This window comes from Gadus morhua, chromosome 8 (genome assembly GCF_902167405.1).
Source record: "Gadus morhua chromosome 8, gadMor3.0, whole genome shotgun sequence".
In the NCBI taxonomy this organism is placed as follows: domain Eukaryota; kingdom Metazoa; phylum Chordata; class Actinopteri; order Gadiformes; family Gadidae; genus Gadus; species Gadus morhua.
This window is the reverse complement of record NC_044055.1, coordinates 12772207-12788993: the sequence shown is the minus strand read 5'-3', so window position 1 is coordinate 12788993 and position 16787 is coordinate 12772207. Positions and strand designations below refer to the sequence as shown.

The 16787-nt window shown below is 46.3% G+C and overlaps 2 protein-coding genes across 4 annotated transcripts in view; both read left to right on the top strand.

Annotated features, from left to right (window-relative positions):
• Positions 1-965: 965 nt before the first annotated feature.
• On the top strand, positions 966-12371 carry rab2a (RAB2A, member RAS oncogene family). Its single transcript, XM_030364350.1, has 8 exons — positions 966-1183; positions 5597-5668; positions 5787-5854; positions 7180-7262; positions 7597-7689; positions 7884-7995; positions 8143-8211; positions 10196-12371. The coding sequence occupies exons 1-8, from the start codon at positions 1138-1140 to the stop codon at positions 10367-10369; spliced, it is 717 nt and encodes a 238-aa protein (XP_030220210.1). The 5' UTR covers positions 966-1137; the 3' UTR covers positions 10370-12371.
• A 4108-nt stretch (positions 12372-16479) lies between these two features.
• The window catches only part of chd7 (chromodomain helicase DNA binding protein 7), a 48631-nt gene continuing 48323 nt past the window's right edge, over positions 16480-16787 (top strand). For all 3 annotated transcript variants that reach the window (XM_030364273.1, XM_030364272.1, XM_030364270.1), the window contains exon 1: positions 16480-16724. The gene's annotated coding sequence lies outside the window, so the exon portion shown is untranslated. The remainder of the gene's footprint in view (positions 16725-16787) is intronic.

Below are 16787 nucleotides of genomic sequence, written 5' to 3'. Positions count from 1 at the left end.
CACCTCAGTACTGTCAAACCCTCTGACAGACCTCACCTCAGTACTGTCAAACCCTCTGACAGACCTCACCTCAGTACTGTCAAACCCTCTGACAGACCTCTCCTCAGTACTGTCAAACCCTCTGACAGACCCCACCTCAGTACTGTCAAACCCTCTGACAGACCAGTAGCTCAGTACGGTCAAACCCTTTCTAAAGATTCAGCACTCAGCGGTCTTCTTTTGTGTGAACAAACCTTTATGGTCATTCAAGACACAATAGAGTAGCAGGTCTTACAGTGAGCCACTTATTGAGCCTACTGTCAACTATATTATTATTCTTTATCGTTAAATATATTAAAGTTCTCTATAGTAAACTATATTATAGTTCTATATGGTAAACTTTATTATAGTTCTCTATAGTAAACAATATTATAGTTCTATGTAGTCAACTTTATTATAGTTCTCTATAGTCAACTATACTATAGTTCTCTATAGTCAACTTTATTATAGTTCTCTATAGTCAACTATAGTAAACTATATTATAGTCATGTTGTATTGCTGGGGAATTGAAGCGTTGTGATTGGCTGCCATCTAGTGGCGCCTTTATGCAATAACAGGTTTTCTCAGACGCTGTATCATTATTTAAACATCAACATTATTAACATCCAGCACACATCACATCCAGTTTCTGTTCTTAGCTCAGTTCTTGTTGAGAGGCCAACAGAACATGATATTAACTTAATGAATAAAGTGTTCCTCTGGATCTTCACATGAATCTCAATGTTCTGCAGAGAGTGTAAAGGCACCCACCCACAGAGGATAACCAACGGTCCTAACCTAGACATATAAAACATAGCAGAGCCCCCCTGGAGAGCAGAGCAAAGGTTGAGGTGTGAAGCAACGCCCTGAGGTAGAGCAGAGCAGAGGTTGAGGGTGTGAGGCCGGTAGCCTGCGTGGCGGGGGGCGGGGCATGCTGACGTCACTGTGACGTAGCGCCGAGGACGGGTCTGTTTATTGTTCCTCCGACCTGAGAGAAAACAGCTAGCCGCCGCCGCCGCTCCACCGAGACACGACAGGTATCCCCCGGTATTCCCCGGTATCTCCACACGGTCCAGGGCGCTCTGACACGGCAAGCAGCAAGACACTTCTCCCGGGGCCATGGCGTACGCGTATCTCTTCAAATACATCATCATCGGAGACACGGGTAAGACGTGGCTAGTGAGCCAGGGGCTAACGGACAGGCTATCGTGATGCTACCAGGCAGGCTAGCGTGAGGCTAACAGTTCAGCCCGAAGCTAACAGGCAGACTAGCCCGATGGTGACAGTTCAGCCCGATGCTAACAGAAAGGCTAGCCCGATGCTGTCAGATTAGCCCTATGCTAATAGGTCGGCTAGTCCAGTGCTAACGGGCTAGCCGTGTCTCATTTCCGCAGTGTTGGACGGTCCAATGACGTGGTACAGGCGGAGCGGCCAGAGGTGCTGCTGACAGCTGGTTCTTTTCGCTCCCAGTAGCGCATCCCGACGGACAGAACCCCCCCCCTACGGCCACCAACAGCAGCTCACCTTTCCCTTATCGATACCGATCAACACTATCGATCCGCGCTGCGAATCGACGTGGAGAAATCTGAGCTGGGCCTTTTATCGGCTAGCGCCAGGGTGGGGGTGCTAGCGGAGTGCTAACAGGGGCAGGGTGTGTGTGTAGGTGATGTGTTAACATGGTGTGTGTGTGTGTGTGTGTGTTTGGGGGGGGGGGGGGTTGCGTTAACATGGTGTGTGTATTTGTAGGTGTATTTGTAGGTGATGTGTTAACATGGTGTGTGCGTGTGTGAGGCTGGATCATCTGTCAGCACGGCTGTGGTCACCTCTTCCTGCTGCGTTGGACCCCTCAGGGCCCCACGGCCCCTCACTGCCTCCTGTCTTCCTGTCCCTCACTGCCTCCTGTCCTCCTGTCCCTCACTGCCTCCTTGTCTTTTTAGTGGTAATGTGGCCAGATGTCTGATTCCTCCTCCTCCTCCACGCTGTACTCCCACACTTTTCCTCCGGTCAGAGGCTGAAAGGAGGAAGACCCTCTCTCTGCGTTCTGTGAGGTGCATTAGAAGGCCTCGCTGGCCGTGAGGCTCCAGGACAGAGTGCTGGTGGCTTTAGGAGACGGTTAAAACCCTCAAGAAGCAGCCGTACTACCAGAGACGGCCTGCTGCTGTCATAGTGCTCCTCATATATTGTGGAGCACCCAGTATGGACAAAAACCTCTGAGTCTGGTTCAGACTTCAGTTTGCCTGTGACCATGAAAATGGTATTGCTATAAAGCTAGTGGGACTATCAAGATAGTGTTGTTATGAGTGTTAGCAATATTGATGTGATGTATGCATATATATATAAATATATATTGTGTGTATATTTACCAATAGTATTGCTGTAAAAATAGTATTGTTATGACAATAGTATTATTGTTCCAAAGGTAATATGGTGTTGAGGAGTGGGAGATGACTATAGTAATCCTGTGATGTTGTTATGGAGGTATAATTGTACATTGTTTTGTGATGAAGACAGCATAGTATCTTTATTAATGTAGTATTGTTATGACGATAGATGTGATGACTAGCATTGTTGTGAGAATAGCATTGCTAAGGCATTAAGCTAGCGCTGTTGTTTATGTTTCTGGGCCTGCTGTGATGTCGTCACACCTCTTCCTAGAAACTCCCCACAGCGTCACTAAAGGACTTTAGTGTCAAGTCCTTCGAGAAAGACTCCTCCCCCGGCCTGAGAGTGCTTAGGAATCCTTTACCCTACAGAACTTGGTGTATTGATGTCCGTTTCGCAACACAGGATGATGACATGTTCCTGATGTGCCGAGATTAAAAACTACTGAACACATGGTTTAGGCTCGTCACATGCATGGTTTAGGCTCTCTGGTCCCTTTCTGGTTCAGATGGAGAGAGTTGGACACACACACACACATTTCCAAGGTAGAAAAGACACTGAGGTTGTAAATGACTCCATGCTGTATCAATAAGTCAAAGTATTCATTAGATAGGAATGAACCAGATCTCTCTTCTCTAGGATTTCTTCCTGTACAACTTGTAAATCCAGCTGTTAAGCTAACTTTGTGCCAAGCTAATGCTGTGTTACCTCTGGTTAAAATACATGCTAAACTAACGTTAGCATGACGTAGTCTCACCAGAGGGCTGTTGAGTCCTGGGGCCGCGGCCGCCACGCTCAAACCAACGCTCACATGCTGCCCCTCTAATTGGCCATTGGGTGAACAGGTAATGCCAGCGGCCAATAGCGTGTGCTCCCCAGGGAGGCCAGAGTCCCCTGCTCCTACGCGCACAGGGCACAGGGAGCAGAGCTGGAGCCTCTGATACATGGGATACCTGTTATTAGAGCGAGGCTTATAGCAGAGAGAGAGAGAGACGGTAGAGAGGTTATAACACAGAGAGAGAGGTTATAATGCAGAGAGAGAGACGGTTGAGAGAGGTTATAACACACAGAGAGAGAGACAGTAGAGTGAGGTTATTACACAGAGAGAGACGGTAGAGTGAGGTTATAACACACAGAGACGGTAGAGTGAGGTTATAACACACAGAGAGAGACCGTAGAGTGAGGTTATAACACACAGAGAGAGACCGTAGAGTGAGGTTATAACACACAGAGAGAGATAGTAGAGTGAGGTTATAACACACAGAGAGACGGTAGAGTGAGGTTATAACACACAGACAGAGACGGTAGAGTGAGGTTATAACACACAGAGAGACGGTAGAGTGAGGTTATAACACAGAGAGAGACAGTAGAGTGTGGTTATAACACACAGAGAGAGACGGTAGAGTGAGGTTATAACACACAGAGAGAGACCGTAGAGTGAGGTTTTATCACACAGAGAGAGACGGTAGAGTGAGGTTATAACACACAGAGAGAGACCGTTGAGTAGGGCTTTGACTTTTGCCCAAAAATCATATTCGAAGTTTGTTTGCTTATTAATATTAATATTCAAATATTTATTAATAATATTTTGACCATTAAATGCCTTCAGTAAGACCTGGGCTGAATCCGAATACTTGGTACATACTATTTCTGTTCAGTGTCTACTACGGTCTACAGCTATGCGTAGAACGCCTCTGCAACTCCACCGGATGTTTGGAGATGACGTATCTCCCCTCAGATGCCGGCAAAATTACCTTGATAACTACCTGTTTTCCATCTTGTCATCGTTGCCATTAAATTAAAAATGTCTCTTTTTACTTAATTACTTACTCTACTTTTTTAATGTCTCTTTTTTTCGCCGCTTTCTACGACGTCTTTCTAAGCCGCTGTTGGTAGTGTCGGGTCAGCCATCTCTTCTTCGTTCGTTACCAGACTCCGGTTGCATTGTGGGATAGCGTAGTGACCTACCATTGTATACTGTGGCGGTAGTACGCATTCTTTAGCGTTTTCCGTACTACACAATGCGTACTGAGCATTCGGACGCGCTATATTTGTGGCGTACTACAAAATGCATACTATAAGTATGAGTATTCGGATACAGCCCTGGATTGGGGTTTGCGAGGCTTGTTTACCGGCGTTGCTATGGTTACCGGTCTTGTGTTCCAACGGTTTGTTAGGTTTCTAATAAATCGCTGTCTAATCAATACTAATTATGAATAGACTGCGTCAGGTTCTCCGACGTCTCTCCCTCTTGGCCTGTCCATAACAGGTTCGAATATTAAGGGCTGCCTAATATTCGTTCGAATTTTGATTTATTTTTTGATATTTGAATTATATTCGAATTACGTAGTTCGGAGTCAAAGCCTTATCGTAGAGTGAGGTTATAACACACAGACAGAGACGGTAGAGTGAGGTTATAACACACAGAGAGACGGTAGAGTGAGGTTATATCACACAGAGAGACGGTAGAGTGAGGTTATAACACACAGACCGTAGAGTGAGGTTATAACACACAGAGACGGTAGAGTGAGGTTATAACACACAGAGACGGTAGAGTGAGGTTATAACACACAGAGACCGTAGAGTGAGGTTATAACACACAGAGACCATAGAGTGAGGTTATAACGCACAGAGAGAGACGGTAGAGTGAGGTTATAACACACAGAGACGGTAGAGTGAGGTTATAACACAGAGAGACGGTAGAGTGAGGTTATAACACACAGAGAGACGGTAGAGTGAGGTTATAACACACAGAGAGAGACCGTAGAGTGAGGTTATAACACACAGAGAGACCGTAGAGTGAGGTTATAACACACAGAGAGAGACGGTAGAGTGAGGTTATAACACTCAGAGATACGGTAGAGCGAGGTTTATAACGCAGGTAGAGTGAGTTTATAACACACAGAGAGAGACGGTAGAGTGAGGTTATAACACTCAGAGATACGGTAGAGCGAGGTTTATAACGCAGAGAGAGAGAAGGTGGAGCGAGGTTTATAACGGAGACAGAGAGTGTAGAGCTAGACTTATTACAACGCAACACACAGCCTAGCAACGGGATACACTGCCTAGCAACGCAACACACAGCCTAGCAACGCAACACGTGTCTTAATAAAGCCTCCAGCAGCCTCACACATCTGTGGGAAGTGTGTGTGTGTGTGTGTGTGTGTTTATAATGTGTGTATGTTTGTGTTTTCAGGTGTGGGGAAGTCGTGTCTACTACTACAGTTCACAGACAAGAGGTTCCAGCCAGTTCATGACCTCACCATAGGTAACACCCCCGCACGCACGCGCGCGTAAACACACACACTTTTTGTGTGTGTACATATTGTGTCTAGGTGTGTAAGTATGACTATATCTGTGTGTGTGTTCTAACCTATGTGTACTAGGTGTGGAGTTTGGTGCCAGGATGATCACAATAGACGGAAAACAGATTAAACTGCAAATCTGGGATACGGTAATACAGACATGCACACAAAGACACACGCACACACACACACTCCCCGGTAACCTAGTGATTGTTGGTGCTTGGCACTTGATTCTATGACTGTCCCTACTGTACCGTCAGCGATATATTGTTGTTTCTCTTTCTTCTGACACATGTTCTTATTGTAAATGGCTTTGGATAAAAGCGTGTGCTAAACGCCCTGAATGTAAATGTAGACCACAAATTCACACAGTCTGCAGTCAAAATACTTAAACCATGTTGTCTGTACTGATCCAGAACCACATGTAGTTTGGAGAGGTCTCTGGTTGAATCCCAACCTGGTAGAATTCACCCTTCATGGTTTTGGGTGCAGTGCCCTGGCTGGCCACCAGATGGAGGCAGCACTCCATGCTCCACTGGAGAGGGAAACCGAGAACCCTAGGATCCTGTAGCTAGCTGCTAGTTATTATATACTATACTAGTCTTCCTATAGCCTCTAACTTTAATATACCTTCTTCCTATAGCCTCTAAATATACTATACTAGTCTTCCTATAGCTTCGAACTATGAAATACTTTACTAGTCTTCCTGTAGCCTCTTAATATTATATACTATACTTGTCTTCCTGTAGCCTGTTACTATTATCTATTATACTAGTTTTCCTAAAGCCTCTATAATATACTAGTCTACCTATAGCCGCTAACTATTATCTACTATATTAGTCTTCCTCTAGCCTCTAACTATAATATACTATATTAGTCTTCCTATAGCCTCTTATTTTTATATACTATACTAGCCTTCCTTTAGCCTCTAACTATTATACACTATACTAGTCTTCTCCTATCAGCCTCTAACTATAATGGAAGTGATACTTCTAATCATGCCAACAGTGCAACAGTGCTAACTGTGCTAACGGTGCAAACGTTTCCAACGGTGCTAGCAGTGCTAACGTTGGTAGCGGTGCTTATGGTGTGGTCCAGATGCCTCGGACACCAGCCTTCTGCAAGTGGGGAAACCTCAGCTTTTCTTGCGGTATTTCACGGAGGCATACTGAGATCAGTGATGACGCTCTCAATAAAAATGGCTGCGCACGTAAAGAGATTGGTTTTCTTTGTATTTGTTCCACGTTTGTCATTTTAATGGCGATTTTCAAATGCTCTTACACACTTCAATACATTGCTACTTTATTTATAAGTTTATAGTTTATATTTATAAGTGCTCCGAGACCGGAAATGACGTCAGAAATGCAACTCGGAAGGCTGGTTTCCGAGGCATCTGGATCACACCATTACTGTGCTTACTGTGCCAGCGGTGCTTACTGTGCTAGCAATGCTAACGGTGCCCTTGTGTCTGCAGGCTGGCCAGGAGTCGTTCCGCTCCATCACCCGGTCTTACTACAGAGGAGCTGCAGGCGCGCTGCTGGTCTATGACATCACACGGTGAGCAGCCAATCACACTGCAGGATGTGGACCTGTGGATTCATTGTTTTGACACCAATCCAGATGTTGTGCGGTGTGCTGTAGACACTGGGTGTTTAGGGCCACATTGGTGTAGTACCTCTGGTTGACCCCTAGAGGGCTGTGAGACAACAGCTCTGCTGTTTAACCTTCATCTGAACCAGGACTCTGAGATTTAGGGTCCACTCAATGAAGTCCGTGTGTGAGTGGTGCTTACATATGTATGTTGTGTGTTATATATAAAATGTGTGTGTGGTCGTAATGTATATTCTATATTGTACATTCTATATGGTATGTTCTATGTTGTGTGCTCCAGGCGGGACACTTTCAACCACCTGACCACCTGGCTGGAGGACGCCCGCCAGCACTCCAACTCAAACATGGTCATCATGCTCATCGGCAACAAGAGGTCAGAGGTCACCGCAGCCTCACACCTGGGCAGCATCTGGTTCAGAAATGCCTTGCTCTAAGGGGTGTGTGTGTGTGTGTGTGTGTGTGTGTGTGTGTGTGTGTGTGTGTGTGTGTGTGTGTGTGTGTGTGTGTGTGTGTGTGTGTGTGTGTGTGTGTGTGTGTGTGTGTGTGTGTGTGTGTGTGTGTGTGTAGTGACCTGGAGTCCAGGAGAGAAGTGAAGAAGGAGGAGGGTGAGGCCTTTGCCAGAGAACACGGCCTTATCTTCATGGAGACCTCCGCCAAGACAGCCTCTAATGTAGAGGAGGTAACACACACACCTCCATCATACTGCCTCTAATGTAGAGGAGGTAACACACACCTCCATCATGCTGCCTCTAATGTAGAGGAGGTAACACACACACCTCCATCATACTGCCTCTAATGTAGAGGGGTAATGCTGTCTCTCTCTCAGGCCTTCATCAACACAGCCAAGGAGATCTATGAGAAGATCCAGGAGGGAGTGTTTGACATCAACAATGAGGTGAGACTCTCTCCTACTCTCCTGGTTTACTCTCCTCTGTCGGTCTCAGTCTGTGTGCTATCCTCTCGCTCATGTTCCTCCTGTGTCACCGATCCAGTCAGATGTCCAGTGTGGTACTGGTGTAGGACAGCAGAGTCCTGTAGTACATGCTACTAGCTTAGCATCATGTACCATGTGAGCGGTTAGGTGGTCCTGCTCTGCTGTTCCAGGCCTGGTGGTCCGCCCCGGACCCCCTAAAGGGACGGAGGGCGTGGTGGTCCGCCCCGGACTCCCTAAAGGGACGGAGGGCGTGGTGGTGCGGACACCTCTCCGTCTAGTTAATACGACCCTCGTTGTCGTCGAGACGGACTCACCTCGCCTTCTGACCCCTTCACATCAAGTTGATTGTTGGTTTTTATATATATATATATATATATATATATATATATATATATATATATATCTCTTCCGTAGAGGTAAACTACCATTAGGCTTATGTTCACTGCATGACGTGAATATCGGTTAATTTTGATAACATCAAGGTGTGCAGTTGTTTCGCAACAGTTTAGCTTTTATGCCTATTTTCTGTGAAAAGGTGATAGCCTATCTTAGTTATTCACCAGGGAAACAGTAGCTGGTTGCACCAGCTGAGTGTAAATTCCATTTTAGCTTAGTTCCACTGTAAATTGGCCTTACAGCGGAGTTTAGAAGCTACTAATTGTTACACTGTTGCACCACACCACAAACGTCCAACGTTGGCTTAAGTTGTATACACAAAACGTTTAAACATGAGTTCAACCATCAAACTACACCGAGTATGTTGTTACTGCACTTTACCTTCACGCACATTAATATAACAAACTTTCCGGTAACATTTGCCTACTTCGTTGGAATTCTTCCTTTGTAGCGCTTGCAAAGAGCTCTTGGTTTATTGTAGAAATTCCATTAATTCCATTAATTCACTCAAATAAATTTGCTAGACAACACAATTCAGGCTCCATAGAAAATTGTAAACAATATGTATTACATAGCCTACAAAAACAGCCACAACGCAACGCATGCATAACGGGGTGAGCCACTCTTTATTGTAAGACTTCAAGTTGTTTTAGTTACATGTTTAACGTTGGACATTCATGTAAACTATGGCCAAGCAGTGACACGGGCTAGTATTGAAGTTTAAAAGTCTAAATGAGCCATTTCTTCCACTTATAATGCTGGACGATTTTCTCCACTCACATGGGCTGCCGGTGCAAGACAAATGCATACACTTCCTGTTTACGTTGTGTGCTGCACTTGATTGGCTTGAAACTATGCAAACGTCATTAAATGCGACAACAGTCTAGTAAGGGATGGTTTACACCTTACTAATAAAGTTATGTCTAAAGTTATGGTGGTGCAACTGAAATTGAGAACGCTGTTAGTTTTAAACTACGGCAAACGTTAGGTAAGGCAGACTTTACACTCCAACTTACGAACAACCTTATGTTCTGCTGGTGCAACCGCCTGCAGGTCTATAACCCCGCCTGCCATCGTAGTCCCCTCAGCCCCCTCAGCCACCAGTTTACATCAGTCTTTTAACCAGCGGGATTATGGGAGGAATATGCTGCACATTCACATCACTGCCCACGGAAACGTAGATTCATTTATATCCTGGGCTAGCGCTAGGGTCTCTCTTGGGCTAGCGCCAGTATCTCCCTCATGCTAACACTAGCTTCTCTCTCAGGCTAACGCTAGTGTCTGTTTGTCTCTGTCTCTCAGGCTTACGCTAGTGTCTATCTAAGACTAACGCTAGTGTCTGTCTGTCTCTGTCTCTCAGGCTAACGCTAGTGTCTGTCTGTCTCTGTCTCCACAGGCTAACGCTAGTGTCTATCTAAGACTAACGCTAGTGTCTGTCTGTCTCTGTCTCTCAGGCTAATGCTAGTGTCTCTCTAAGACTAACGCGAGTGTCTCTCAGGCTAACGCTAGTGTCTCTATAAGACTAACGCTGGTGTCTCTCTCTCCGCAGGCTAACGGTATAAAGATCGGACCCCAGCACCCCACCACCAGCTCCACGTTGGCAGGAAGCCAGGGGGGACAGCAGCCGGGGGGGGGGCTGCTGCTGAGGACCCTCCACCTCCTCCTCCTCCCTCCCTCCCTCCCTCCTCCTCCTCCTGTCCAACCTGCCGTACTCATTAGTTAACCCCTCCCCCTCTCTCACTCTCTCTGTTGCTCCCAGATCACCTGGCACCCTCTACCACTCTGTCAACCCTTACGTTTGAGCTCCCTCCCCTCCTCACTGTCTCTCCTCTCTGCACCGCTTTTGGCTCCTGTGGCAAAGTCAGCTTCACCTCCTCCTCGAAGACAAAAGGAGCAGCGGGAGGGAGGGAGGGAGGGAGGAGGAGCAGGGGGGGAGGAGCAGCAGGGAGGGAGGAGGGCTTCAGGATATTTCTGGTTGTTTTTGTTGAAATTAAATGAATTTTACTCGTCGCTCCATGTGTCGCTTTTCTTTACGCTTAAACCAGGAGCCCAGCTCTCTGTTTACACTGCACAGGAGGCTAGGCTAGGATACTCTAGGCTAGCACCAAGCTCTCTGTTTACAGTGCACAGGAGGCTAGGCTAGGATACTCTAGGCTAGCACCCAGCTCTCTGTTTACAGTGCACAGGAGGCTAGGCTAGGATACTCTAGGCTAGCACCCAGCTCTCTGTTTACAGTGCACAGGAGGCTAGGCTAGGATACTCTAGGCTAGCACCCAGCTCTCTGTTTACAGTGCACAGGAGGCTAGGCTAGGATACTCTAGGCTAGCACCCAGCTCTCTGTTTACAGTGCAAAGGATGCCACGCTCAGCTATGCTTGGCTAGCAGCCAGAGCTGTGGGTACCCTGTTAAGGAGTGAGGCTAAGCTAATGGTGCTCCTGGTCCGGCCCGGGGAGGGCGGGGGGGGGGGGAGCTGACTTTGTCCAGACCAACTTCCTGTTGTTTAATCTCGTCCACACTTGGCTTCCTGTCCTCTTTATGAAACACTCACGCGTGTGTACGTGTCTGTGAGTGTACATTCATTTGTGTATGTGCGTGTGTACATGCATTGTGTGTGTGTGTGTGTGTGTGTGTGGCAACGGGCCTGGACTGCTTTTCCAGTGCTGTAGGTTCCATTGTTCGCTGTGTGGGACGAGGAGTCGTTTGTCTGCTCAAACCGACACCATCGCCTTGTTTTCACTAACAAAAGCTCTCTGTGGTTGTCATGGGGATGATGTGTATTTAACAAACACTACAGGCCGGATGTGGTATTTCTGATGTCCTTATTAGTTATTCCCCTGGGGAGGAAATGAAGACCAAACTGTTTAGTGAAAAACTAAAAATGGCCGACATGGAAACCGGAAGTGTTCCGTAATGTTGGGGTTCTCTGATTAAGATGAAGGTTATAGAAAAAAGAATTAAGAAACGTTCTTAAAAGCTGTGTATTTAACTGGCTGTTCTGTGTATATTTGGATCTATCGCTTACGCTGTGCCTTGGGGCGGGGCTTCGTGGCATTCCGTAGCAACGGTAACGAGGAAGTGGGGTGCGTTCCTGCCGTCACTCAAACGCGGCTTTAGTGTTAACCGTTAATTTGAGGTCAAACACCCGACACAGGCTCCAAGACTCGTTTATACAATACTTAAATCACATTGGTGAACGTGTGTGGAAGTACCGTGTGGCAAGTCAACACGCGGTACTGCCCGCGGCGCAGCGCCCCCTGTGGAGAGGGAATGCTGCGACGCCGGCAGGGGGCGCACTGTGTTGACTCGCAGTACTGCCGGTAGCGCAGCGCCCCCTGTGGCGACACGCCGTCCTGCCTGCGGACAGCAGCCCCCCGGCCCCCCACGGGCCCTTTGTTCTGAGGGTCGCCACGAGGCCTCGCGCCGCATCAGCGTCCAGTAATTGGCCGTGACTTTAGTAGCACCATACAAACCGCTGCTGCATTGTTTCTTTTTGCTTATGTAATGAATATAATTTTATTGTTGACATTTATTTACTACTTTAGTACCTCTGTTTCGTTTCATTCGCCTTACTCTTTCTCTTCCTCCTCTGTCTTGCTCTTGGACTGTCGTAATATAACTTTCTATGCTCACCTCTATCTATTTTTAATGCCAAATTATCGTGTTTACCTGTGTTTGGTCCAAAAAAATAACAAAAATAAAAATGATAGATTTGAAGATGAAATTAATGAATCGGAATTTAATGGTGGACGTAGAAGAACGTTTTCCTTCTGAGTTCTGGACCGCCCTAACGTTGACCAATCAGGGCGTCCGGTTCATCCAGCCCTGATGGAATGAATATCATTATAAAGACATAATATATTAGCTCTACTCCTTTTATCTCATCCCAAAGGTGTGTTCCTCTAGGATCTAAACCATAAAATGTTATTCCGCTGCCAATTTGGCGTGTGTGTGTTTGTGCGTGTGCGTGTGTGGGCAGACCTGTAATCAAAATGAAGAAACGGCGCAGGTATGCTGTTCATGGTGTGACGTTATAAATCATAACATTTAATGATAGGCTTTATGTCCTCCTGGTTTAAATAACGCCCTGTGTGTTTTTATGGAACACTTCAGGCAAAAAAAAGTAAAGTAAAGTACATTCAACAGACGCTCACATCTGCGTTTGTTTTCATCTTCGCCCAGAAATCAGCAGACCAACCCCCGCCATGCCCGTTGTAGTTTATGAAGTCTGCCGTTGTAGTTCACTGATGTTCACCTCACGTATTTCCTGTGTGAGACTTGTTATTAATTTGATATTGTTTGAGGCAGGTTTAGTTCTCTTTGACCTTGAACCGGTATGTGGTAGCAATGAGAGCTAACAGATAGCCTAGCATGCCCCACTGACGGTCAGCTTCTGATCAACTGGTATATTTACCAGACTAAGGGACGGCGATGGGAGCAGTCCACTCATTTCACGTACACCTGCTGATTTAGAGATTGTATTTAATTTTATCTATGTATACATATATATATATATATATATATATATATATATATATATATATATATATATATATATATATATATATATATATATATATATATAAAAAACGTTCATTAAAAACGATTCATTAACTTACATACTCTTTATTTACATACATTGGAACACGATATTACATTATAGTGTGTACATACATATACTGATGCCTCTGGACATATCATCAGTGATGTGCCTTTATAGTATACTATATTATAACAGTACATTACTACATAACTTTCAACACATTTATTTAACTGATGCTTCAATCAAAGCTTCAATAAGTGCATTCAACCCTAAAGATAAAACCTGTAAGTCTAAGAAGACGATAGGTTGAGCTTGATAGATCTATGAATCTGTCTATAGCTCTATAGACATATAGATCCATAGATCTATAGATATATGAAGGTCTATGGATCTATATATCTACACATCTATCGATGTATATTATAGATAAATGCTTTTTAATATTTATCACGTGTAGATAATTTCTTACATGTGGACATGCTTTATAATGTGGAGATCTTTTATAACATGTGGACATTCTTTATAAGATGTGGACATGCTTTATAACATGTGGACATGCTTTTAAAACATGTGTAACATCACTTCTGTAATGCAAGGGAACCACTGTTAAAAATGTCATTTTTGATGGAATGACCTGAAGTATTAAGTAATAAACTTGGGGGAATAATAGTCATAATAATTAATATTCATATCATTATAATTATAATATAATAATAATAACAATAATAATAAATCAACGGGAACTCTGAGATGGAAGGACCATGAGGACCATGAAGACCAGGACCATGAGGACCATGAGGACCAGGACCATGAGGACCATGAGGACCAGGACCATGAAGACCATGAGGACCATGAGGACCATGAAAACCATGAAGACCATGAGGACCATGAGGACCAGGAACATGAGGACCAGGACCAGGAGGACCAGGACCATGAGGACCAGGACCATGAGGACCATGAAGATCATGAGGACCAGGAGGAACATGAGGTCCATGACCATGAGGACCATGAGGACCAGGACCATGAGGACCATGAAGACCATGAGGACCATGAGGACCAGGACCATGAGGACCATGAGGATCATGAAGACCATGAGGACCAGGATCATGAGGATCATGAGGATCATCAGAACCATGAGAACCAGGAGGAGCAGGACCATGAGGACCAGGACCATGAGGACCATGAAGACCAGGACCATTAGGACCATGAAGACCAGGACCATGAGGACCATGAAGACCAGGACCATGAGGACCAGGACCATGAGGACCATGAGGACCAGGACCATGAAGACCATGAGGACCATGAGGACCATGAGGACCATGAAGACCATGAAGACCATGAGGACCAGGAACATGAGGACCAGGACCAGGAGGACCAGGACCATGAGGACCAGGACCATGAGGACCATGAAGACCATGAGGACCAGGAGGAACATGAGGTCCATGACCATGAGGACCATGGGGACCAGGACCATGAGGACCATGAGGACCATGAGGACCATGAGGACCAGGACCATGAGGACCATGAGGATCATGAAGACCATGAGGACCAGGATCATGAGGATCATGAGGATCATCAGAACCATGAGAACCAGGAGGAGCAGGACCATGAGGACCAGGAGGACCAGGACCATGAGGACCAGGACCATGAGGACCAGGAAGACCATGAGGACCATGAGGACCAGGATCATGAGGATCATCAGGACCATGACAACCAGGAGGACCAGGACCATGAGGTGCAGGACCATGAGGACCAGGACCATGAGGACCATGAAGACCAAGACCATGAGGACCATGAGGACCATGAGGACCATGAGGACCATGAGGACCATGAAGACCATGAGGACCAGGACCATGAGGACCAGGAAGACCATGAGGACCATGAAGACCAGGACCATGAGGACCAGGAGGACCATGAGATCCGGGACCATGATACTGGTGGATCACATTGTCTGTTAGAGAGGGAAAGAGGGGGGAGAGAGAGGCTGAGTGTGAGAGAGAGAGAGAGAGAGAGAGAGAGAGAGAGAGAGAGAGAGAGAGAGAGAGAGGGATTGAGAGAGGGGGGAGAGAGAGGGAGAGAGAGAGATGGAGAGAGAGAGAGAGAGAGAGAGAGAGAGAGAGAGAGAGAGAGGCTGAGAGAGAGAGAGAGAGAGAGAGAGAGAGAGAGAGAGAGAGAGAGAGAGAGAGAGAGAGAGAGAGAGATGCTGAGAGAGAGAGAGAGAGAGAGAGAGAGAGAGAGAGAGAGAGAGAGAGAGAGAGAGAGAGAGAGAGAGAGAGAGAGAGAGAGAGAGAGAGAGAATATGGGAGATGAGGATGGGAGTGAGTGTGCTCTATGTCTTTAAATGCTGTCCCGCGGGCCACGTTGTTATGATAAGCAAATGAGCGGCCGCGTGGGGACATCCGGGTTCCTGGCGTGCACGCCGTCCTGTGCACGGTGCCTCCGCGCGGAGGGGGAAGGGAGCCGTCCATCACCAATCTCGTCTTTTCCTAATGAAGAAGTCTGTCGTACTTTTCCGTGATATTCCGGAATCCGGATTATTTACGAATTTCTCTTGCCACACAGTGCGCATGTGCAGAACCTTGAGGTCCTTCGCACGGTGTTTCTACACTTATTGGTGCGCGCTCCAGAGGGGCCCAAACTGAACTAGAATCTACAAGTCACACGCGCTGTGGATCAAATAAACACCAATAAAAATAATAAATAAATAATGAAGCATCAATCTCAGATGTGATGAGTGTGGAACGTGTCGCTTTACTTAGTTAATAACGTGTGTTTGACGGGAGGCGGACGGAGCGGCCATTTTGGGTGATGATGAGTTTGACTTTAACTCTTTTATCAACACCTCGCTGCGCGCGCACGCGAGTATGAGAGACTGAATGAATGATTTATACGAATGTGCAAATTAAACCGTGTTAATCTGAGGCATCCCCTGTTCGGCTTCTATAATAATATGATAATTAAACACACACACACACACGCGCGCGCGCACGCACACACACACACACACACACACAAACCGAAAACACACATCAACAAATAGGAATAGACGGCTGAACCAACAGCAAAGACGCAGATACTATCAGAGCTGATGAATGAGTGAACGTTGAGAGGATTAATTTATTAATTCATGTTTCAGATCACTGACTGCACGAGGTCGTTAAACTCCGCGCTTATTTTCGAAGCTTCGTTTCTTTTAATTAATCCATCGTTTTAGTTTTTTATAAACATTAAAACTCAAAGTGTACGCGCGTCACGGAGAGCAGCGGGGTCGCGCGCGCCGCGTGTTTATCCACGAGAGGTCCTCGGGAGCGCGCCCTGGCCGAGGAAGGTGAGCGTCTGGAGGACTCGGGAGCGAGCAGCCGATCGATCCGATTAAAGTCGATTAGAGAGAAATTAACACAAAGGAGAGCAGAGCTCGCGGTCCCCCGTCCTGAACCACGCGCCGAGAGACTCGAGACCGGGACGTGAACTTTATCTCTGGACCCACGGAGCTCTAGCAAAAGAGGGATTCGATCAAAGAAGTGACCGAGCTTGTCGGGTAAGAGCCCGGTTGTATTCCCTGATTCCGCGTCTGATCCGAACTGCTGGTGGTTTCCGCCAG